This window comes from Balearica regulorum, chromosome 17 (genome assembly GCF_011004875.1).
Source record: "Balearica regulorum gibbericeps isolate bBalReg1 chromosome 17, bBalReg1.pri, whole genome shotgun sequence".
NCBI classification, from domain to species: Eukaryota; Metazoa; Chordata; class Aves; order Gruiformes; family Gruidae; genus Balearica; species Balearica regulorum.
Genome location: NC_046200.1, coordinates 3184959 through 3209123, shown reverse-complemented (window position 1 = coordinate 3209123; position 24165 = coordinate 3184959). Strand labels below are relative to the sequence as shown.

General features: G+C 47.1%; 1 protein-coding gene and 3 long non-coding RNA genes across 5 annotated transcripts in view; 2 read left to right on the top strand and 2 right to left on the bottom strand.

Moving 5' to 3' along the window:
* Positions 1-1730: 1730 nt before the first annotated feature.
* LOC142604316 (uncharacterized) lies at positions 1731-6667 on the bottom strand. The gene is made up of 2 exons (XR_012838193.1): positions 5685-6667; positions 1731-5408 (listed from the first exon to the last, which is right to left on the bottom strand). It is a non-coding gene; the product is annotated as an uncharacterized LOC142604316 (long non-coding RNA).
* Positions 2949-4279, top strand: LOC142604317 (uncharacterized). The gene is made up of 2 exons (XR_012838194.1): positions 2949-3222; positions 3314-4279. It is a non-coding gene; the product is annotated as an uncharacterized LOC142604317 (long non-coding RNA).
* A 1904-nt stretch (positions 6668-8571) lies between the features above and the next one.
* On the bottom strand, positions 8572-9735 carry LOC142604315 (uncharacterized). The gene is made up of 2 exons (XR_012838192.1): positions 9598-9735; positions 8572-9440 (listed from the first exon to the last, which is right to left on the bottom strand). It is a non-coding gene; the product is annotated as an uncharacterized LOC142604315 (long non-coding RNA).
* The window catches only part of SETD1B (SET domain containing 1B, histone lysine methyltransferase), a 52305-nt gene continuing 37874 nt past the window's right edge, over positions 9735-24165 (top strand). Inside the window, exons 1-6 of one of the 2 annotated variants that reach the window (XM_075770107.1) lie at positions 9735-9972; positions 10285-10439; positions 10897-10995; positions 11489-11759; positions 14920-15032; positions 17754-18929. In XM_075770107.1, coding sequence (XP_075626222.1) covers positions 9900-9972; positions 10285-10439; positions 10897-10995; positions 11489-11759; positions 14920-15032; positions 17754-18929 — 1887 coding nt within the window. In that variant the 5' untranslated portion in view covers positions 9735-9899. The remainder of the gene's footprint in view (positions 9973-10284; positions 10440-10896; positions 10996-11488; positions 11760-14919; positions 15033-17753; positions 18930-24165) is intronic. The other variant, XM_075770106.1, reaches the window with a different exon arrangement.

The following is a 24165-nucleotide window of genomic DNA, read 5'->3' as shown; positions in this document are numbered from 1 at the left end:
TTCCTGCACACTGCTAGCAGCAAGTCTTCCCGGACGGCTGGCAGGCGTTGCATGGGGAAAAGGAAAGGCAACGTGCAGGGGAAGGTGTTGGGAAGTAAAGGGAATGCTGTTCTCCATCAGTGGCTCCCGAGAGGGGGAGAAAAGCAGCTATGGCTTTGCAGATTTAGTACAAGCTAACTTCAGTTAGGAATTAGCAATGGCCTGCCCTCTTGAAGGTAAAAACAATTAAAGTATCTGGAAAAGGTATTTTAATTTAAGACTTACCTTGAAAAAGACCAAAAAACCTAAAGTATGAAAATAAATTAGAAACTAGGCTAAGAACAGAGCCTGCAGGAATTAAGTCTAAACAAAAGGCAGGGGCTATCCAGCAAGAAACCCACAAATGGCATGGGTTGAAATGTAAAACCTACAGTTCACTGCGAAACATGAAAGATGCTGTTGTATTCCACACCTCCTCTTCCTGGGTGTAGCTGTCTCCACAAGGTGAAGGGCAGTAATGAATCAAGCTCCTTTCCTCTCTTCCTGTATTTTCTATTCAATTATTCGCAGGCTGTGCAAGTTCTGCTTTATTTCCCCTCTCCATATGCCGCGCTCTCCTCCTGTTTTGTTTTTGGTTTTTTTTATTTTTCATTCCAAACGTGCATTTGGCCTCTCTCCCATTTCTTTCTCCTCGGTGCGTGCCCCCTGCTCTGCTAAGATCTGCTGTCTTTGTAACCTCCGCTGTGCACATATGCTGGCTCTCCCTCTCCCCTCCCCACCACCCCCTGCTTCTGGGCCATCAAGTGTCCCTTCGCTTCACTCCAGCATTTTTGCCAGGGGGCCCATCAGCCAGCCAGAAAAGGAACAATTTTGCTATAGCCACTGCTCCCGTTTTCATGCTGCCGGCTCCTCTCCACCGATCAAGAGGAACCCATGTTGCTCCCGTAGTACAGCTGATTGGTGGCAAAGGCAAAGACGGCTCTGCAGCTGCTTAGCAACTGGGAGCTGCTGTTATGCTGCAGCGTAGAGAGGCAATGGATGGCACAGCATTCGCTAATTCTGCGTGTTCTGGCCCACTCGGCTGAAACCCGTGGCTTAGTGAACCAGCTGGGGCACTCCCAACTGTCCTGTCAAAAAATAAATCAAGATGGGGATCCTTAACTGCAGATTCAAGAGCAATGGCGACAATGTCAAGGGCAAAACCGTCTTGGTGTTGTGTCGTACGTTGTTTGCATCGCACCAGTTAGAAGAAACTGCTCTGATTTGTAAGCTAAATTCATGCCATTTGATCTTTTTCTGGCTGCAACATTTTATACTCTATCACTTATGATCAGAACATTCCCTGTATGCACTGCATTTGTTAAAAGGGCTCACAGGTTTCCAGCTATTATCGCATCTAGACTGTTTAATGATAGGTGTCCAGATACACAAGTATTTTAATGCATAAATATCCTTTCAGATTACTTCTATCTTCATTTCCTTTTGATGCAAGCTCTGGGAGTGCCTGAATTTTCTAAATGGTACATTCTTTTCATTCTTTTTTTTAAACTGTACTGTTTGGACCATGAAACACTGAACCAAAATGTTTAGTAATTTGATGGTTTTAGAATGTTGATTAGAATCGCCAACTTTCTTGATTTCATGATTTTTATAAGCTTGAAACTATTCTAAAAAATACCCGGTTGTACATTCTGATGGGATCATAGCATTTCAATAGGCACGAAGCAACACAAAACATTCTGCAAATCAGATGTTGAAACAGCTTCTTTATTTCTTTATAGCTCAAGAATGATTAAATCTCTGAAAGTACTCACTACCTATCTTATAGAGAAATAAAATGAACAGATACAGTTTTGAAAGAAACCAAAAACCCAGCCCTGGCAAATATCCAACATGTCCATCAAAGGTTATATGGATCTTAAACAAAATAACTGTTTGTTCCGCTACTGGCTATCACCATAGATCTCCACACCCAGGCAGTCAAACACCACAGCAGACTAGTGATTCCCTGTCATTGTTCAATGCTTACATGCCATGCGTCCTTGCAGCACGCTGGGGCACAGGTGAAATATGTCAGGAGGTTGCTTATTTTGGCTGAGAAATTCCCTAGACAGATCATCTGCTTTCTTAGGAAGAAATGAAAAATTTCATGGTAAAAAAACCTCAACAGGCAAATACCCTGTCCATATTCCTACTCAATATTCTTAGCCTGGTTTCCTAAAAATACAACAGTCTAATGTGACTGTGTTGTTCATTCTTCCTCTCCTTCCTCCAATCTCAATCAAATTTGGCAGAGAGGAAGAAGTCCCAAACGTATTTAGGTCTTGAATGAAGAGCTGAGTAGAGTACGTAGTAGAGGCACCACGGTGGTGCTCAGCCCTTGCCCATACCCAGCCAGCACTTTACTCCTTGCTCAGCCAAATGGGGCAAGCAAGACTGGGAAAGAGCTGGAAGATTTGTCAGAGGGCATTTACAGACACAAATCCATGGGAGACAAAGCTTCCTGAGTTTAGCTCCTGAGAGAGAAATTGTTTTAAGAAATTGGAAGGTTTGGTGGTAAATGGCAATAGCACTAGTAGGAGATTTGTGCAAGAGGGATGATGTGCCATACTTCAACCCCTGTGAAGCATTTATGGGATTATGAGTAGGACAATGTAAGAGCAAGAAGGCACAAAATGAAATGGGTTAGAATCCATCTAACAGGAAGGTCCCAAAATGCAGTTGTACGCGCTGTGTCCTAAAGCTGTCAGCTTTCTCTTACGGGTCCTGCAACCACCTACATTAGGTAGGTTTGGGCCCTACATTATTTAATGGCTACACTATAGACACCAGGGCAGGCAAATGCTGCAGTGTGCCTCCTGGCTCCCTTCCAGCTCCTGAACTGGGCTTTCTTCCCATGAAACTGGGGTGTGGCAAGAGGATGGTGTACATCCAGACCTCCTCCTGACGCAATAGTAACACGGCTGAGGTGTACGCACACCCGGAACCAGGAAACTCCTACAGTGGAGACAGAAGCAGTTGTTTATCTGGAAGAAAATATATAATCATTACCAATCAAGTTTGTAGGTGACACTCAATAGTAGCAGGAGGGGGTATTAAAAAAAAAAAAAAAAAGGCTATTGCAAGCAACAACGCTAAGGACTTGTCCTTTCCAAGAGAGCCAAGTGTGAAGCTGTACAAGCAGAACAAAGAGCACAAACCAACAGGATGGGGATGCTGTCCCACGAAGGAGCAGATCTGAGGGTATTTTAGGAGCCGTGCTGGGAAACCAGCTGAACAAGGGCTGTTGGTGTGGGTATTATCACCACTGATTGCTCTGTCCCCTTCTGCCCAGATCAAAATGGTGAAAAACTGGAGCATTCACAGAGAACCGCGACAGGAACGACTACAGGATTAGTAAAGATGGACCCGAGGGGGAGCTCTGCAAGTCTGCAACAGGAGTGTTAAATGCTCAGTCGATCAGCCTGTACACAGCTACATGGCGACGGAAATCTGGTAATGGAGCTTTCCTCCGACAAGCAGACTGAGATACAACATCCAGAAACTGAAAGCAGAAACTAGAGAAGTTTGAAAAAGGTATTTCTAGTCTTTCAGGTAGGCTTTGATGGAAACAATTTACTAACTCTTATTCTCTCTCACAGCCCATTTTAAAATGAAAATCTGTTTTTCTATGATGTAGGCATGCTGTAGTTAATTTCTTTCAAATAAGCAACAAATTCACAAAAATCTTATGACCTGCATAACGCAGGAAGTCAAACCAGATGAACCTAGGTCTCTTTTGTCCTTTATAATCTATTAATCTAGTTTCCTTGCACAAGCAGTGGATTGTGACATGAAAACCTTCAGTATAAAGGATTCTGTGTACAAGCCAGTCTAAACCAAAATGTTGTAAACAGTCATGATCATTGTTTGGCAGAACAGCTGCCTGTTTTTTATTTCACTTTGCCTCTCAATCTAATTTGCTCTTGTTGCAACACTTTGCCAAAGAAATTAAATCACTTCTTATTGATAACAGACAGTGAAATAATTAACATAAGAGTTTTCTACTCCACAATGCAGGGGAGGGACGCTGTGGGCAAGAACAAACCCCTTTGCTTCAAGAATGTGCGTAGAGTAACCACAAGCTGTTCAGAGAAAAAAAAAAAAATCTCCCCCCCCCCCAAAGATCTCTTTCTTTCTCTAAAGAGTCTCACACAGTAAACCAGGGTCAATCTAACTGAAGTATGAAAGTCTGGTTTGACCTTTCTGGGATTTAAACATTCTGTACCAGAACATTTAGCTTTTCAGATACGAGGTTCAGCCATGAAACCACCCACTCTGAGAGTGCAACCGGTCTCAACTGCCTTGGTGACTTTTCAACTACATTGAACACGATCGTCATTTAGAAACTCTAAAAACGGAAAGAAACGTTCAGCTCAGACTTACAAAAACAATTTCCAGAAGTACTGAGGACCCACACAATTCACTGGGTCCGCATGGCGGGCTCACTCTACAACGCCTGCTGCCCCAGCAACTTCTGGCCCTGGTTTGCACGTACGCGGCGCCAGGCACATGCTTTGGGACCTCTCCCAGCTGGAGCAGTTCACGGATCCTACCATCGGGAACGGCCGTCCTGAACAATGATTAATTGCAGACAAAGATCAGAGTCCTGGAAAAATGCGCAGAGAGGTGCAAGTACAGACAAAGCTGTCTAAGCTCCCACAGTATTATGGTCTGGCTGAATCATTTCAAAGCCTGCGTTAAGCAGAGCTAGTTTGCTTCAGGGTTAAACAGACCGACGTTAAGGTTTAAATGCAGATATTACTAATATCCAAATATCTATTTCAACATGAATTTTAAAGCCCAGGAAAGTTAATAGCTGATGCTGTTTAAATCTGGGGGGTTTTTTTAATCCCTTTACATGCCGACTTAACTCATTATGATGCAAGCTGCGGAAACGTTTTCATTACAGTTCAAAAAACCCCTGCAAAACCAAGAACAGATCTACAACGTACTTTGATCTACACGTCGCCTGTTTCAGCCATTTCCAGGAAGCTAAAATGCTTTTCACCTCTATTGAGAAATAGTAGAGGAGCATTTTAATAGTGTTTAGCTAAGAATCACGTCACCGTTTCTTCCCAGTTTATTAGCAGATTATTATTTAAAGCAATTTTAAACCAGGAAGGCTGTTGCAGTACTGCCATGAGCAAGGGCCAGGCGTTTAAAGATGGTCTGGCCGGACAAGGCGCGCCTTGCAGGGACTGAGCCCTCGGAGGGTCGTGGTGGCCGCAAACCCCCATGGCTGCAAGAGCTGCACCCCGAGAGGGGGGCACAGAGCGCAGGGGTAGCGTTTTAAAGCCAGCCTGGCAGTGCGAAGACTTTTTTTTCCTCCCTCCATAGAAACGTGTCATGTTTTGTGCTGACGGTTTGTCGCTTGTTCTCGACGGAGCCTGACCCGGTGAGGACGGAGGGGGGGAGAACAAGAAATGAAGAAGATGAGCGTGAGCCCTCGCGTCCTTGCGAAAGGCGCAGGCTTGCGGTGCCTCCTTCGCGGCAGCATCCTGCTCCCTCGCAAGAAAACACCCTTGAGCCTCGGCACATACCACAGCACAGGTTTTACAAACCCACGGAGCGGCTGGTCCTGAGCCGCAGGAACTGGCGGGCAGGGCGCACCCTGCCCGGCACATGCCGCTCCCGCAGGCAGCCTCTGCCAAGCAGCCACTTACCTTCTCCCTCCCACAGGGTCCGCAGGACGGTCCTGCTCTAGCCTTACCAGGGAGGCCACCTCTCTAAAAGTGTTTGCTTTTCCTCCCTGTCCTGCCCTCTGAAGTGGTTGCTCAAGCCAGGCTTTCCTAGCTCACCTAATTTGGGTCTGCAGTGGAGCACAAGGTGCAACTCCCCGCAGAGCACAGCGAGGTTTGTGAAGCTCCGAAATAACCCCCACGCCTCCACCCAAAGCGAGCTGCAGGAAAATCTGCTCGGGAAAAAAAAAAAAAAAAGAAAAAAGAAAAAAAAGAAAAAAAGGCACATGTAACACCTCAGACGGCCATGGCGGCTCGCACTGCAGCACGGCACCCGGCTCCGCGCCAGCCCAGCCCCGGCTGCGGGCCCGGGGAGCTGGGCGCTGCAGGCCGGCCTGGCCGGGCCATCCCACCCCGGCTGCGGGCGGGAGGAGGAAGGGCAGCGGCTGCCCCGGCGGAGCGGCTGGGCGATGGCGGAGGGGGGGAAAGCCCAGGAGGGGCAGGAGAAGGAAAACAACAAAGAGCCATGTGACGAGCGGCGGGGAGCGGCGGCCGCGCTCCCCCCGGCGCGTTGGCGGGGCGCAGCGCAGCCCGCTCCAGGCGGGGAGGCTGGCGACGCCGCCCTGCTCCTCCCGCGGCCGGCGCTGCCTGCTCATTTGCCTGGCTTCCCCCTCCATCCATCCCCCACAACTGCCTGGCTTTGGGTTTTTTTGGGGGGAGTTGGGGGGGGGGGGGCTATTGTTTGTTCCTCTTAAAAATCCTTTTTTTCCTCTGCATTAGGCTACTTTCATCTTTGGGTATTTATAAAACCTAACTGAGCGGGCGGCTGCGGCGGGGGGGAAGGGAGGAAGACGAGGGGCGGGCGGCGTTATTTATAGGCACTCAGGACTTCGCGTGTATTATGCGAGCAGCCTTTGTCCTCCCCGCCCGGCTCTTCCCCCCCCCTCCCCCGGCCCCGGCCGGGCTGGAGCGTCGCCAGCCCCACCGCCCGCAACGCTGCCTCCCGCTGCTGCAGGGCGCTCCCCAGCGCGGCCATGTTGTGCGCGGCAGCGAGGAGAAAAAGCCGCCAGGCGCCCCACTCCCTCCTCGGCTTCGCTTTCCACAACCCCTCACAAAGCAGTGGGGGAAGGGGGGTGGGGGGGCCGGGAAAGGGGAGAGAGGGAGGAAAAAAAAAAAGACAAAAAAAAGGCCATTTCCCTCCAGTGATCGAGATGCGAAGCGCCGCCAGGCAGTGGGGGAGAGCCCGCCTCGCCGCCGCCCCAGCCCTGAAGAGAACGCGGTGCCGAAGGAGAAGCCATGATGGCGGCTACCCTCACACAACATGGAGCGCGACCGGGAGCGCCCTGCCCGCCGCCAGCCGCCCCTCCCGGCGCCCGGGACACGGTGCTTCTGCAGGCTTTCACATAATAAAACCACCAGACTTCGGCGGGGAGGCCATTTCATGGGCTGGGTGGCTGCACTAAAGCACAACTGCTGTGAATATCAACTGCGTCACGGCTCTCCAACTGTAAAACTCAGGCTGCAAAGGGTCCCTCACTTGGAAGGAAACTCCCTCATTTTGGATTTACTTCCAGACCTCCTTTTTCCCCCCTCTCTCCAAGTCACTGCCTCTCGGTATGAAGGATTTTACAGTGCTTTCTAGTGAGACATCCGCCATTAAGACTCACCGTCTTGAAATACACCCCCCCATTTTGTTGCTTTTGTCGAGCTTCTGTAATTAGACGGATAAAACACGTAAGGGATCCCTACTACACCGCCTTTTCGCCTTTTTTTAAATCAACCTCAGTAACATCTTCCTGTTCGCAGGCAGATTTTTTTTTTTTTTTAACTTTTGGTGTGTTCAATTTAACAGCCACGTAACGCCTGCAATGGATTCACGGCGTCTCTCCGCAAAAAAAAAAAAAAAAAGCACCACACCACAGGGCTGCGGACGACCAAGCGCTTTGTGCAGAAAAAGAAATCCCTCCCTGAAAATAGACGTTTCAGAGACGCTATTAGATGTATCTGAGGAGAAGGATATCGCCACCGCTCCTAAAGACGACCATTAGGATCTTGCCGCCCAGGACAATAACGTTAGCCGCACAGGCCTGGTCTATATGGTTCTCTGCAAGGGCAAAAGGGTTTACTTACCCGCGCACCATAGTTGAATGCAGCTCTGAAGGTGAAGTTGTTACGCTTTTTTAAAATAACGGCTATAAATATATATGATCTGTATCACCACTTCTCTCGTAAGTTTGCAAGTCAAAGCGGATCTTGTTAAGATAGTTACGGATCTTTGTATGGCAGTGGTCTAGCATCATAAAAAAAAAGGGGGGGTGAAAGCTATAGAAAAAGTTGTCCAGCTATGTTGGCTGACCGTACGCAGCGAAGACTCCTACTCGAGGCTTAAATCTACCTTCCTGTGGCAGATTTACTCTACATAAAAAGGACATTCAGTGCTTTTCCACAGAGCACGCAGACACTGAAAATGTTCTAAATAGTTTCAGGCTGCACATGTTAGTGTGAAAACACCTGGTTAACATTTACTTGGTTGTAAACAACTTTTAAGCATCTCTTAGCCAGCTATTTTGCTTTAGAAGTAAAATATTTCAAAAAGCATAAATTGGTTTAGATTAACAGACAAAAACATAAGACATGCAAATGAAGGCTTAGCAATAAGGACCACTTCAGTAACATTAACATGAAAACTACACTTAGCAAGGACAGAATGGATTGGGTACTTACAACGTAAGAGGAAAGAAAGGAAAAAAACTTATCATAGTAAAATTGCCTTATTTTTTTTTTTGCCAGAATTCACTATTCCTATGCCTATATTTAAAACATTACCTTATAAGCACCAAAGGAGTTAATAAAAATGGCCAGGAATCAAGTGTTTAATACAGGAAATACTCTCTCAAATTTATTGTTGAGTCATCAGAGAGCTCTATAAAGCTTAAAAACCCCCAAAACAACAAAAAAAATATTAAAAACGATGTATTTTTTTTGGCATTCGAAATTGTTAACTGCTGACATAGGGTGTGCCATGACCTAGTTACACAAGACAAAGATGGATCCCGAACCATAAGGGTAAAAAAAAAAAATCCGCAATTTTTTTGTTTGTTTTTAAATCTTCCTTCTTCAGTGAGTCCTCTAGCATGGTGCCAGACATTACCACCACCCCGAGCGCTCCCCGCAAGTGGACGGTGTGGATTCACATGGCGGATCCCCCTTTTGGAACAAAGGAAAAGCCCAGTTGGCCATTTCGCTCCATTGCAGAAAAATGGCTGCCTGATCTGTTGGCCTCTCCTTAGCTGTCTGCTGAAGGATGTTTTTACACCGCCGTCTAATAACTCAAGCCCCATGGAAGCTGCTCGCCCATTGGCTGCGGCCGCCCCGCTGCCTTTAACCAGCCAATTGCCCGAACCGCGGCCGAGCTGCCGCGGCCCCGCGGACCGAGCCGAGTCGCGCCATGCGCCCGCCGTGCTCCGCCCGGTTCCGCGCCCCGGCTGAGCGGCGGGGGGACCGCGCCGCCCGGCCTTTAATACCTAAAACAAAATGGAAGCTCCCCGCTGATTGGCTGCCGCCGGCCCCGGACCTTTAATAAGCAAAACTGCTTCCCCCCCCTTACCCCCTCCCTTTAGGGCTGTGTGTCGCCGAACAGCAGCAACACCCCCCCTTCGCCGGCTACCGCCGCGATCCCCCCGGCAGCACGCTCCGCCCGCCCCCGCGGCAGCCCGGTCCGGAGCTCGCCGAAGTCTTCCCCTAAAAAAAAAAAAAAAAAAAACCCCTAACTTGTCCCACCTATAGGTCCATCTTGTTTAGAAACAGTTTACGCTAAGGTAAATGCAGCGGGCAGATTCCACTCACCCCCCCGCATGCCGTTAACCCCGGGGCGGGGAGGAAAAAAAAATAAACCCACCCCGGCGGCGGCCCATGCGGCGGCGCTCGGCGGCGGCGGGGCGGCGGCGGGCGGCCGCGGGCCGGGGGCTGCGCGGTGCGGCCGCCGTGAATGTGCAGGCGGCGGAGGGCGGTTAGGCGTTCGCGGCGCTCGCAGCGGTGTATTGTGGGAGGCCGCCGCCGCCAGCAGCGAGCACACACAATATGTGGTGGCTCGCAAAAACGGGAGGCAGGAGCCTGGCGGCCAGCCCGCGCCGGTAACCGGCCCCATGTGAGACGGGAGCTCGCCTTTCGCCGCCCGGAGACGATCGGCCGCCGAGCGCGATGTCTTTCCGAGAGATCAAGGCGGGGGAAAAAGCCAAGCACCCTGAAGATCATGGCAAAAAGCAGAGTTCAAGTGAGATTGGGTCTTTTTTTTTTTTTTTTTTTTTTTCCCTCCTCCTCCTCTCCTCCTCCTCCCTCTCTGCCTCTTGTCTGGCTGGGGTGGAGGGGGGGACCCGGCTGGCAATTCCCCCATTTTAGGGCTCGCTTCGCGGTGGATTTCCTCCCTGCCTGGGTGTGTAGAGCGGGCGGCTCGTTTAAAAAAAAAAAAAAAAAAAGGGGTCTTTGTTGAATATTTTTTAACTTTATGGTTTTCCGTGCGGGGTTTTTTTTTTTTTTTCCTTCTTTTCCCCTTCTCCCTTCCTCTCCCCCCCCACCCCGCGTCCAGGTTGGATCAACGGAATGGAGAACAGCACGCAAGCCAGCACTTCTGTCGAGAAAAGAAATCACCATTGGAGAAGTTACAAGTTGATTATTGACCCGGCTCTGAAAAAAGGACAGCACAAACTCTACCGTTACGATGGGCAACATTTCAGCATGCCTGTGAGTAGGGGGGGTGGTGGTGTCGTGGGTTTCCCCCATTGTGTTGTGCCCACCTTCCCCCCCCCCCCCCCCCCCCCCCGCCTCCGTCTTACCGGCGTTTTGGGGGCTGGGGGTCCCTCCGGGTCGTGGTAATCCCCACCGCAGCACATGTGTGTGGGAGGGGGGTCTGGGGGGGACACGCACAGCCACCAAAGTTACCGCCACCTGACACTGTGTATTCAACTGTCAGGAGCCCGAGGAGCCCAAACCTGCGGCTTTATTTCTGTGTTTCCAATCTGTGTGCATTTCCCAGCAGTATTGCAATTTGACACGTGTGTGTATGTGTGTGTGTGTGTGCGCTTTCCCCTTCCCTTGAGACAGCCCGTGCTTCCTTGGGGTTTATTTTTTCTTTTATTTGTGTCTTAAATTTCAAGCCCTGTTATTGCTGGTTCTGTGCTTTTTCTCCTCCTCCTCCCAGAACTCGGGAATCGCTCCTGTGGATTGTGTCAGGGATCCCAGAATAGGGCGAATATGGACCAAAACTAAGGAGTTGGAGCTGTCTGTCCCCAAATTCAAGGTACCGCCCCCGACTTTTGGGTTTAGCTTTGTATTCTTGTTTATCCGGGAGTGAGGCTTCAGTTCCAAATAGTTTAATGGACCGTTTAAATGACAGTCATATTCCTATTAACATTATTATTTGGCAAACTGTTTAACGATAATCCTCTTCTATAAAGATAACGAGAAATCAATGCATCTGTCTAATGAGATCACTTGAAGGTTTTGGAGCGGTGTCTTGGGGGCTTCTCAGGTGGGGGGCAACGGAGGGGGGCTCTCTGCTGACAGTACTGCTCAAAATACGTATTTGCAGCCCAGAAAGGAGCCGGTTCCAATGAATGGCTGCAGCAGCAGAGGCTCTGCTCAGCTCCGGGGTTCATCCCAGAGCCTTGGAAGCAGTTTTCTTTTCCCCAAAGTTTGCAGGATGCTTTAACCCTCTCCCTCCCGTGCCTTCCGCCACGCTCGTTAACGATGACAATTATTTTTATTGCTCCCCACCTTGTGCCTGTTTCCAGATTGATGAATTTTATGTGGGGCCAGTGCCTCCCAAGCAAGTCACATTTGCCAAGCTGAACGACAACATCCGCGAAAACTTTTTGACCGACATGTGCAAGAAATACGGTGAAGTGGAAGAGGTGGAGATTCTATACAACCCCAAGAACAAGAAGCACCTGGGCATCGCCAAAGTGATCTTTGCCACTGTCAAGGGTGCCCGGGAGGCTGTCCAGCACCTTCACAACACCTCTGTCATGGGAAACATCATCCACGTGGAGCTGGATACAAAAGGTGAGGGGGCACATTTCAGCCTGACGTGTTTGTCGTTTGCAGTGCCCCTATCCGTCCCTCTCTTCAGACAAGGGGCTGTTGCAGACTGCAAGGGCCCGGTGATTAAAAATATGAGGGGAGTGCTCCTGTTCCCCTGCGAGCGGGTCTGGTTTCTGGGGCCTTTGCAAGTCACGTGGAGCCAAATGTGTTGTCTGTTGCTAGGAGACAGCCCTGTAATTTGCAAAATGCTACCATCCTGCCCGTCCCCTGCCTGTACCCTGCCCGGTCCCCTGCCCTCGGAGGCCTCCCATGCCCCCCATCTGCATGTCCCCCTCTCAGCCACCTCCCAGGGCTCCCCGACCCAGTGGCACCTGGCTTTTGCAAACTTGTGATTTTTGGATAAACCGTGGGCGTTCCTAGGACCCAAATCTCTGGCTTCTGGTGGCGGCAGCAGGGCTGGGTGCTGTCCTCTGCGTGCCTGGCATTTCATTGATACTTAGCAGCAAACTCAAGGCTGGCAGCAAAAGAGTGCACACGCAGCACTTGTCAGTGTGTGCGCGCGAGTGTGTAAGTGTGAGACTGTCTCTTAAAGCGACAGGAGCTGCGAGTCCTGGAAGTAACCGACTCTTGGCCCCAGACCTGAGCCCTGGGGAGCCCAATAAAGTTTCTGGAAGTATGAAAGCATTGTATTTCACTGCTTTGTCTTTTCTCTTTCTTCCATGCGCATTAGTGAAGGGCTTTGCTAAAAATGTGCCCAAATTTTAGAAAATGGCTAAAGCTGAGGAGGTGTAGATCAGTTGCCGCTTGTACTTCTTTATTGCGAACATGGCATTTCTAGTTTAAAGCTGACTTACTGCACTCTTTCTTGGGAAGAGGACATTGTTAACACCATTTTCTTAAAAATGTTTATATTTTTGTTCTGTATTAAAAGGTTTCAGCAATTTACCTGTACAGCAGTTTGTGTGCCAGTTGTAGTAAGAGGGTGTAGTAGGATGTTTATTGACATTACTGATCACCGTTAGAAGAAAAATCACAGTAGTAGTATAATATTTTCTATTGTGAGCTAAGTTTGACCTTACATATATATACTTTGAAATTCTAGTATCATTAATTTTTATAGACAGTGTCCTTCCCTTGCTTACTTTGAAGGTAAAAATTACATTTAAGAACAAATTAACCATTTGTAGATTTAATAACGTAAGGTAAAGCAGGCTTGTAAGTGGTGGATGTCTTAATGCGAGGTATTTTAAGGAAGCTGATTGCACTACATTCTCCCCTGTTTATAAACTACTCTGCAAGACTTGAACAGACAGCTGTTCAAGAAAGTTAGCTGTGCATCAGGGAAATGAGGGGGGTTTATGCTTCTGTTTCTTGGGAGAAAACATTGAAGTCTTAGTTTGAAGTTGCATTTTTGTTTTGTTTGCCAGCTGTATGCCTCTAATGCATTTTTTTCCCCCACAGTTGTATCTCTTTCATTCTCAAAGAGTAAGACTGTCAGTGTGCTATAATCTGTCAGAATCAAGTGAAAGCATTATTCCTAAAATAGCATTAGCAGGTTAGGACGTTCTTAAAATATATATGTATAGTTTTCAGCATTTATTTCTAGCATTCAGCTTTGCAAGAGAGTGAAAGGTTGGTTAACTGCATTTTCATAGTCTAGCGAAATAAATATTAGGAGCAAAAGTGTCCTTCTATCTGTCTGGCCAGAGTACAGGCCTGGGAATCTGAAACTAAGAAATCCAGTCTCCTCATCTAAGACAGGCTAGTTTAAAGCAACTTCTCTGCCTCAGTTTATCTTCTACAGAATGTACAGACTTAATAATTACTTATCCTTAGAGAAATAGATAGGAATAATTTCACATTCATAAACCTCTTTGAAAATTAAGTTGTAACTTCTACTGCATTTTATTAGAGATCCAGGAAGAATTGTGAAACTTTGTAACAATTACTTTGTATTTATTTAAAAACAAGTTTTAAAGTAAGCATAACACTTCCATATCGATGGCATTGTAGTCTTGGGGGGGGCAGGGTGTGTTAATGTTTCAAGCATAATATTTCAAGCATCTCTTCAAGCTCTTGAAGGAAAGAGATCTATTTTGTCATGACTTTAGTTGAACTGAAACAGTTTACATTGCTGAGGATGTGGCTCAAGACTTTGTGAAATGAGATTTGATAACCAAATAACCTCATCTGCAGCATTTATTCAAGATAAATGAGTCTTCTACTAAGCGGAATCATGCTAAGGGGTGCTTTGCTTTCAAATTGCATGGAGTGATTCACAGGGAGTTTGGGGTTTGATCCTGTGGGACTTTCTCAGGAAAGTAATCCTGTTTCGGGGGAGATCTTGCCTGAATTCATTTTCTGGGCTCAGGTGCTGGGTCTGTCCATTTTTCTATGTATTCTTTATCTTTCAGAGCAAAATTCAGACAGTTTGGGGGTCTGATTCTGTTGCCTTTGAAGCTGATGACAGATTTCTTACAGACTGCAAAATAAGTAGGATTGGCTTTTTGTAGTAATGAAAAATCCAATATTAAGAAATTGGGTCTTTGTAGAATTTAGGAACGAAAAGGCTAAAGCTCAGTAACAATATATGGGATGATGTGCCTCTCTGGCTTTTATTCTTTGAAGGATGCCAGTGAGCACACCTTAAACTAAGTGGGAAGGGGGAAAAAAAGGACTAATCGGAGTATTTTTGGAAAAGCAGCGTTAACGGTTTTGTCCTCGGCATTCCCATGCATCGTGTTTGCATTAATAACAGCCAGTTTCTACTAGCAAGGTGTGTTGGGAGAGCTTTCTGAAGCGGCTCTGGGTGTTGGCAGAGGCTTGTCCCTTGGGTGAGAGTTTCAGTTCTCAAATCTGCAAGCTATTTGCTTGGCACTTTGGAGAGGAGGGAAACTGCTGCTCTCCAGAAAGCATGGTAAAGAGCAGAGCTGCCAAGAAGGCTGAGAAGAGGAAAAAGGATTTTGAAATCCCGTTGTCTTGGCTGGAGGAGGGAGTGTCTGACTTCACTTGCCCAGCAGATCATTTAAAAATGATCCCTACGAGCCTCAGAGGTGATACCTGCTCCTCCTCTGTGGCAGACTGGGAGTGGTAGTAGGGTCGTGCGGGTGTCAGGAATATGTATTTTTACATAGGCTGTGTTATTTCTGTTCAATCAACTCTTCCATTGTGGTCTGTGCAGGTGAAACCCGCATGCGATTCTATGAACTGCTCGTTAATGGTCTTTACACTCCTCAGACCCTTCCCGTAGGCACTGAACAGGATGTATCGCCAACTGTGAATGAAACTCTCCAGGTATGTTTGGGGTTTTTTTTAAGAATAACTTTCTAGAAAATTCCAAACAAATGCATCATTAATGTTAGTGTTTTAACACTTTTAATATAGCTTCTTTTTTTTTGTCTTGCCATAGTTTCAGTGGATGTTACTAATTCACATTTAAATATAACTTGCTCATAATTGCCATAGCAAATGTAACTCTGAGAATGCAGTGCATGTGGCTAATCTGTATGCCGGTGTCTGCATAGCATGGTAAGTGCTTTTTGTCTTTCGGAATGAAAAATACCTACAGAACCGACAGTATGTGCCCTATTAACACTAGACATTCCTGCAGTTAAGAGGACTGGATCAGATCTGTCCCTGAGATGAGATTATTCCCTTGAAGTCAGGGGGAATGATTTACAATGGTACATTTGGCCTAGCGTCTGCAGTATGTAATCCTTAGCGCATATGTTCTTCAGACTTGCTTAAAGGCTAAAAGAGGGATGGTGTCAAATCTTGAATAGTGGCATCAATTTTCCAGAATCTTACTTAGTCACTAGAATCAGTTGTTAATAAAAGCAGTGGACAGAATTCCTGAGGGCTTCCATAGATCCTTCAATATTTAGGATACGATTCTCTAAATGGCTTTGTACAGTTACCTGCTCCCCTGTGAACCCCACTGGGATGAAGGGATGAGGGGGAAGTGAAGCCTGTTTGTGTGAAGTCAGCCCTCTTGGCTTGTCTAAATGTACCTTGGCTCCTGATTGTGGTTTAGGAACCCGCTTTAAGGCATCAAATTTGAAAGAGATTTGGCAGAAATTTGTTTTTTTCCTTCTCTCTACTTCTCTGTACTCTTATAACTTCTTAAAATGCCATAGTTTCATTAATTCTGTGATCAGATGTTCTCAGGACAGGTAAGAGCTGTACATTGAACGTGAAAAACCCATTGATCTGAAAAAAATTCTCTTTTCCCACCAACCACCCCAACAGCAACAAGTCAAAACCCCAGGATCCTCTTAACAGAATCATAAAGAGGCTGATTCTTCCTTACCTCCCAGCAAGGTGTTTTTAAAGGCAGGAGGGAGGCAAGTAGTGATTTCGCTGGAAATCTGCTATGAGTAGGGCGTAGCTGTTCATTTCTGCTGGTTATAGCACACCTCAAATAAAAATGGAGATTTGTTCTTCCTCCTTTTTCGGGGTTAACAGCAAAACACTTAATTGATGGCATCCCCCAAAGTAGTCCCTGCTGTAATTATCTTTAAGATTGTTTCTCTAGATATTGCCTTCATGTATTATATTATCCTGAATTGATTTTTTTTTTCCCCAATTACCACCAAAATTATTGCTTTGTGGGTAACTTTAACTGTTGCATCATGTTCTTGTCACTAGAATCTGCCAACAAGCTTGTTTGCTGTTGTAGTTTAGTAAAACACTGACATTTACTTTCCCCCTCATGCAGAACAGCAAAGACCTGACAGTTCTGCAAGCTACAATCCCTGCCTCCAGGCCATATCCAAACCATCCAAATCCATATCACATCTACACCAAAGGTGCAGAGATGTGGATTTTAGTAGGAAGCACGTAGCTAGTTTCTGACCTTTTCTGTGGGTTTTAGAACAGTTGAAGAAGAAACTTTCCTGATGTCCATGTGGTCACGGTCTCAAGGGGTCACACCAAGAGCAAGTCCACGCTATTGAGTGGGTGAGACGTATGTGTGTGTAGCAGACGGGCGAGAGCTCAGCTTGAGTTTCATGGTGCTGGCATGTTACAAGCAGGTTGTTTTAAGGGTCTCTCTACCTACCTGTGCGTGGGAGAGGAGCAGCCAGCCTCTAGTCTCACCAGTTTGCTGTCCTGGTGTGCTTTTGGGGAGTTGGAGCTCAGTCCTGCCTCTCTTGCTACAAGGCGGATTCTCGCTGAGCTCTTGCTTTGCATTATGGAAAATTGATTCTGGTGCTGATGATTAGCGTGGCACTGTTATGACTCAGCAGAGTCTGAGTTGGAGCAGGGTTGCTCCTAGAAACCCCCGAATGTGCCTGTGAAGTGAGTTGCAGAGCAATTACTTGGCTGTTTTGTAGGCTTGTAGGGTTTCAGTTTCAAATGCCATAATCAGTAGTGCTCTACCTGAGCGTTTGTCTTTTGGGAAGGAGTTTAAAATGTGTTTTTAGTAGTTGAGAACTTTTTGTGCATTTTAGACCTGTAGCCTTCTCCCTTGTTACAGATTAATGTTTGGTAGAGAGGGTGGTGGGTCAGCTCCCACAGCTGGACCAACATAAAGCCTTGCTGCATAGGTTTGGTTGCAGGCTGGCAGTTTGCTGATTTGTATGTTTTCATTTGTTCACAAAAGAAGTTAGATTGATAATTTCATAATTATCTTTCCTATTTGCAATTTAGACAAGCCTTACATAGTTGATAGAAATTGAAACTCTTTTAGCTAAAAGTATTGTGCAAGTCTCCTGTTCTTGGGTGTAGCTTATAAGGAATACTGTTGTATCTGCTTTCTTCTTCCTCCTCATATAGGCAAGTTCCTCTTTGTTTGCCTTTTAAATCAAAGGGTACTGTTAATAATGGATAATGGTTTGTGTTTTCAGGGATGCTGTAATTTTTTTTTTTTTTTTAAAAAAACACACACCCCACCCCCCCCCGTGTAAATCTGTGCAAACTCCTGGGTACTCAACTCCTCTGAAAACCGAATGGGTTAGACAAATATCTTTTAAAAAGTGTGTGTTTAGGTGCTTTTCCCCTCTTTTGTTTTTATAGCTGACGGATTCCCTGAAGCGCCTGAAAGACAGTAACCTTTCTTCTGCGGGATCATCTGTTACCCCAAACAGCAGCACGCCGTTTTCCCATGACACAGCCTATTCCAGCTGTCGGCAAGACACCCCAAACTCGTACAGCCAATTTACCCCACAGTCCCAAGGAACACCCCACACCCCACGGTTAGGGACACCATTTTCCCAGGATTCCACCTATTCTAGTCGTCAGACAACGCCTGTGTACCATTTTGGGCAGGACAGTGGGTACAAACCCAGGAGACACGAAACAAAATTTACAGATGCCTACAACCGTCGACCGGGACATCACTATGTTCACAACTCGGCAGGTGTTTACCGAGGGACGGAGCATCAATTTAGTACGTACAAATCCCATCAGCAGGAGCCAGTTCAGTTCTCTCACACTCCTCCCCTGAGCCACTCTAGTTCTTCGAGCTACAAATCTGCCTTCTCTCCCTACCAAGCACCAGCTGTATTTCCCCAATCTGATGAGCAGCAATTTCCCCAAACTTCCAGGGAAACAGAGTACCGAAGACCTGCGCCACCTCCCGCTGAGATGGTTGTGGAAAGCAGTGCTGCCACTAACATCGATTTTGTCCCGGTGAAGGAGAAACAGGAGGAGCCTCCGCCCTTGCCCGATTCAAACTCTGTTCCAGAACCGAGCACAGCATCCTTCTCTCAGACTCCAGAGAGAAGTGAGACCCCTGGTACCCCCACCATGGAGTCAGAAATGCAGCATAACAGTTTAGACTCAAGGATTGAGATGCTCTTAAAAGAGCAGAGAACAAAGTTACCCTTTCTTAACGAACACGACTCGGATAACGAGATCCGAATGGAAGGTAGCCCTATTTCCTCGTCTTCTTCCCAGCTCTCTCCCATCCCAGTGTACGGTTCGAACTCTCAGCCCGGTTACAGAGGTCAGACACCTTCCTCGCGCCCTTCCAGCACAGGCTTGGAGGACATTAGCCCAACACCGTTACCTGACTCTGACGACGATGAGCCCATCCCTGGGACAGCTTCTCTGGGTCAGAATTCCCGGGGGACGTCAGAGGCCAGCATGACTCCTATTGATCAGCTGAGCAGGACCTCCAAAATTGAGACCTCGGAGGCTAAAGAAATGGTGCCTGGTGACCAGACTCCAACGTCAGAAAAAATGGATGAGGTAAGTGAGCTGAAACTGAGTTATGAAGCTCCATGCGCATCCCTAGAGCTGGACAGGGCAGGGAGCCGCTCTTTTCTTTTAGTGCTGTTAGAGCGTAGGGTTTCTGGTGGCTTTTTCTTTTACTCAAGGCAGCTGGAAATGAGCTAGATGTGACACGAAGTGATGGTCTTAATCAACTTGCCAGTCTCCAGCTTTCCTTGTTTATAATAGCAGCCTGCTGCAATTTATAGCTTCAGGAGAGCTCAAGGACTGCACAAGCCACGGAAGTTTGGCCAGTGCTCACGCTGTGTGAATGTCCTGAGTGTCGACAGACACTTAAGCCACTAGAGGAGTTAATCGAGCACTTTCTGCCATTGCTTTGGTCCCTGAGCGTGGGTGTGTATGTATGCACACACTTGCTTAACGGGGCTTTCATGTTACGCCGAAGTATTGAATGTATACTTTGTTTGATAGCTCTCCAGCTATTTATGCCATCTGGTTTGAACGGGAGACAGTTGCTGGGTTTTAATACTCGCTTTGCTCAGTTGAAAGGGGGAGGTAGTTGGCTTGTGGGGGATGTGCTCCACCGAGTCTTCCAATAATAGAGTGGAGCTTGCTGCCTCTGCTGGGGCATTTGTGGCTGAAGGGACAGCGAGAGCTTAACGGTGTGGAATGGTGCCAGCAGACAGAGAAATTACGTTGCATGGCGTGTCTGTTTAGGAGGTCTGTTGCAACAAATGTGAGTATCGCTGCAGTGGACTTGTCGGTCCTATGCTGCTGTGCCAAGGAACGGTCAAAATACAGATCTTTGCAAATACCAGACCCTTTCTCCTCGGTGTTTATAATAGTCATGCAAGCAAATGAAACTGGTGTCCCTGGTGTGCAAGAACTCTGCAGTAAGGGGACCTCAACCATCCAAGAGGGCTGGTCTTGTGTAAATGTCCTGAATGTGGTACATCAATTTAATTTACTCATGGAGGTTTGGTGGGGTTAAGCTGGCAGAATGGATTTCCCTCCAGTGATCTGCAGTTGTGAGGTTTTCACCCAAAAAGTGGCTGCATTTCAGGAGAGGGGGAGCTGCTCCTGTAGGTATTGGCTTTGCAGAATGCTTAACTGGAGGAAAAGCACTGCAGCAGTAACACAGTGCAGGTCTCAGTGCTAAATAGAAAAAAAAAATTGTAACTGTCCTGGATACTTTGTTTTTTCTACATGCCTTTTCCAAACCTGCTTGTCCTTGCAGTTGCCGGTTTAGCCTTTGAAACAATTCAGCTGCTTGAGGTCTCATTCATCATCTAGGCTGGCCCAGGCTCCCCTCTTGGGAGGCAAGTTCCTGGCCGGTGGGACCTGATGATGTATTAATTAGGAATGGGGTTTTGATTCCTTGAGCTCAGTCTGGCAGGCTGAAGAGGGGATACTCTTAGTTTGTCTGAAAATATGAGGAAGACATCCCTCATCTCCTTGCCATTCTGGGCTTGTATCTGCTGTCCTTATTCTCGTGCAAGTGGGTTGCAGCCAATTCTGAGCATGTTTAGGAGGATGGATGAATGCCAGCGTGGTATGTGGGGTCAGGCACTTTCTGTAGCTGAGATCAGCGTTGGGGGACTGGCTGGGATGTTATATTTGTAGGTTGTGATATGGGGCAGCAGCGTGCTGACGTTGAAGCCCATGTTAAGTCTTTGTCTCCCCTTAATGAGATGCTGGTGTCAGAAGTTCACATCGATGGGTCTGTGATACAAAATGATATAAATGCCTCCATCCTCTGTGGAAGTCAGAAAGGTGGTAGCAGGGTCTCCATGCAGGTCATTGCTGCCTTAATTGTCTCCTCCCCCCAAAAAAAGTTTGATGTTTGTTGTTGGAGCTGTTTATTCAATCGTCCTTTTGGTTACAAATCACACTAAGCTATTCTGGCATGTTTGAAAAGTTCCCTGTGCCTTTCATTGCTCCTTCTGATGCACAAAAACTGATCTCCATGTGTTTTTGCTTCCTTCCCCCACCCCACCCCAGTTTTTTGCTTTAGAAAAAGGCTCTCCTGGCTTCCCTCTCCTTTGCTGAAGGAGCAGAGCTGAACAGTGACTTAACATAGGCTGAAATTTGAGCTGCAGCTTTCCAACTGAGTTAGAGAGGGGCATTGAGTCTGTCTGAGGGCTGGAAAGCTGAACCTCCGGCTTCAGCCTATTGTGATACCACTATTCAACTTTCAGTCCTTCAGAGAATCCTCCAGCAAAACAGAGGGAAGGCAGACACAAATATTTTAGTCACTGTGTGGCGTGGGGAGCAGAAATGATATATTAGCGTAGGGAGGGCTCATTAAGGAAGCAATAAAGGGCAGAGAGTTTGAACTTGTTATTTACTTCATGTTTGGCTCTTCAAGAGTCGGAGCAGCCCCAGGCCCGCTCTCTTTGGACGGGTGCTCTAGCTGGGAAAATCTCAGGATTCATATGGATGCCAGCAAAGTTGCAGGGAAGTTTTTCCTGAGACAATAGGTGCTTTTCAAGGACCTAGTCCTGTTTCCCATGAAAACAAGCAGAATTTTTGTCAATGATTGCTAATACGGTAACATTTGTTCTATAGGTGAAGCGCTGTCAAATCGTCAGGCGAGTTAACCACCCCAGACTTGCCATAAGTAAAGGTGGTACAGCCAAGCCCCAGCAATTGCTCTGATTTATCATGCAAGACCCTGGAGTTTGATTTCAAGATCCGGTATGATACTCCTAATCCAGAGCTTGGCAGGGAGTTTGGGTGTGGGAGAGGAAAGGCTGTGCATCTGTCTGCAACACCTAACTCCGACTAATCTCAGAGCGGTGATTATGGTCTACAGAGAAAGTCATGCTAAGCTTAGCCAAGGGAGGAGCGCTGAGAGGTGGAACAGAGTGGGATGTGGGCAGTACGAGGTAAGAGGAGAAAAAGGGATCCTTTACAAACAGCACAACCTGCCAGCCAGGAAGATGAGGCAGAGAGGGCTTTTTCAAGAAACTAGAAGATAGCAAGGAAAGAAAACAGCCAAGCTGCGTTGTTATTTTAGGAAAAGTTTTGAGGGTAGCAACGTACAGACTTTCCTTCCTATGTTCCTGAGAGATAACAAAGGAAGAATTGTAATAATTTCTTTTTCACAGGATCTTTGCTGTTTCAGAAGTACAAAGGTTAAGTAAGTACAGTTTGATGTTTTGACATCCCATTTGAGCCAGGTCTTGTTTTTGCTTGGCTTGTTACAGGAAGAGGCCCTGCCTGTGTGTGCTGGGGAGGGTGACAGGATTATAACAAGTCACTTTGTTGTATATTGATGATGCCTTTGATGTTTCAGCTTATGAACGTATTAGTTTGTGTGCATAGCCAGTGTGTAATAGGAAGAACATGATTGATAATGGTATTTTTGCGGATTTATAAGTACAAAAGTACTTTTTAATTGAGAGATCAACAGGCTCCTGTGTTCCTGGTAGTTTGGCTAAGCACCTAGTTACTGTGGTGGGAGGAGGGTGCCTTAAAAATGCCAAAGATAATCAAAAAAATAAAGATGCTGAAACGTGAATGAGGTGAGAGCAGTTCTGCTGCTGCTTGCTGTGAGTTTTAGCAAATGGTTTGGGGAGCAAACTGGAAGTCGCACAATGCACAGCAGCCTGAGAGACCCTGAAAGCCACTGCTGTCACCAGCACCCCTCAGCATCTCACTCGGCTGTTGTGAATATTTTTAATGCCATGCTGGATACTGAGGTGCCTCTTACAGGACAGCGTCAACATCCCTGTGACAAGCTGCGCATATGCAGCAGATCCTCTTGCAGTTACTCAGTGAGAATTTCTGAGCTGCGCTTACACATAGATGAGGTGGGTCAGGCTCAGCCCTACAGTGAGCTCTGCTGAAGTCCCTGAGCTTACATCTGGGCTGAATTTGCACTTCTCATTGAAGTATCTTCGGGTTCTTGTGTGGTCGCAGCCAGAACTGGAAAAAATTTATGTTGAAGTGTCAAATTGTCCCTCCAGAGCCTTAGCAGGATGTGATGACATTCTCCTCAAGACACTACATCGTGTCTTGTGCCGCTCCACGCTGCTGTATCCCCGTCCAGACCGGGCTGTGTTTCAGTAGCTGATGAATGATTCCCCTTTCCCACAGAACCAAATTCAACCTTTAGTTGTCACGAGCATGTGTGAGAAAGAGCAGTGCTCCGGTGCTGTCCAGGTGAGAGGAGCTGCAGGGAGTTTCTCTGCCAGCAGTACCTGTGGCGGTTGCCCCAGGAGCCATCGATGGCCCCTTGGAGCTGTGCTGTGCAGGAGCGAGTCGGTCTCTGCCTGCAGAAGAATGCCATGTCCTCCTCTACCCTGCTCCCATCTGCGGGTTGTGCGAGGTCAGAGCAGCACTGTGTTCCTGGGATGTGGACAGCGGGTTAGATGGAGCCTCCTAAAGATGAACCCAAACACACTCTGCTAAGGGATGTTTCTGGGCTGGAGAGTGCAGAAGTGATTTATTCAAGGTAAATGCACATTAAGGTTGAGAAGGTAGAGTCTTAAGAGCCGGGAAATTTGATACCTTGGTTTCCACAGTAACTGTGCAAGAGCCCTTATGCCCATAAGTAGCTGTTATGTATGTATAATATATATAGGTACACCTGGGATCCAATTTACAGCTACAGTGGGATTCATCATTTCTGGAGGGAGATGGGGGGAGTAGATGTGGGGAATGGTTGCTCTGAATGTAATTTTTTAATTGAAGAAGGGAGAAAAATCTGAGAGCTGTGATTTATGCCCAATCTCATAAACACTTTTTCAAATTTTCCTGCCTCCTGAGCTCTTGCAAATGTGATCATGCCTGACAGAACCGGTTCCTAATGGAAACTCAAAAAATAGGTACATGTTATGACCATGAATTTCCAGAAATGCAGCCAGCCAATGCCCAGGCAGCAAAGATTTGGATGACTGCTGTGGTTTTACATGTGAATTACACCAGCCATGCTAAACCTGTGAAATTAAAATGAGAACGAGCTGCTTAAACTGTGGGTTCAGTTCTGCCCTCCCTGACCAATGCACAGCAGCAGCGAGAAGCCACAGGAACTTCAGGGGATCTTGTGGAGTTTAAGCCTGTTCTGAAAAGAAAGGCAGCACACAAATCCCTCAAAAGGTAATTTAAATATGACACTACGCTGGACCCTTTTGAGAGCTCAGAGGTTTGGTCACCCTCCATGCCCAGAGGAGGGAGCATGCTGGGGCAGGACTGCAGCCCTACATCCTCCTGGGGATGCTCAGGGCTATGGGGCAGTTCCCATATAACC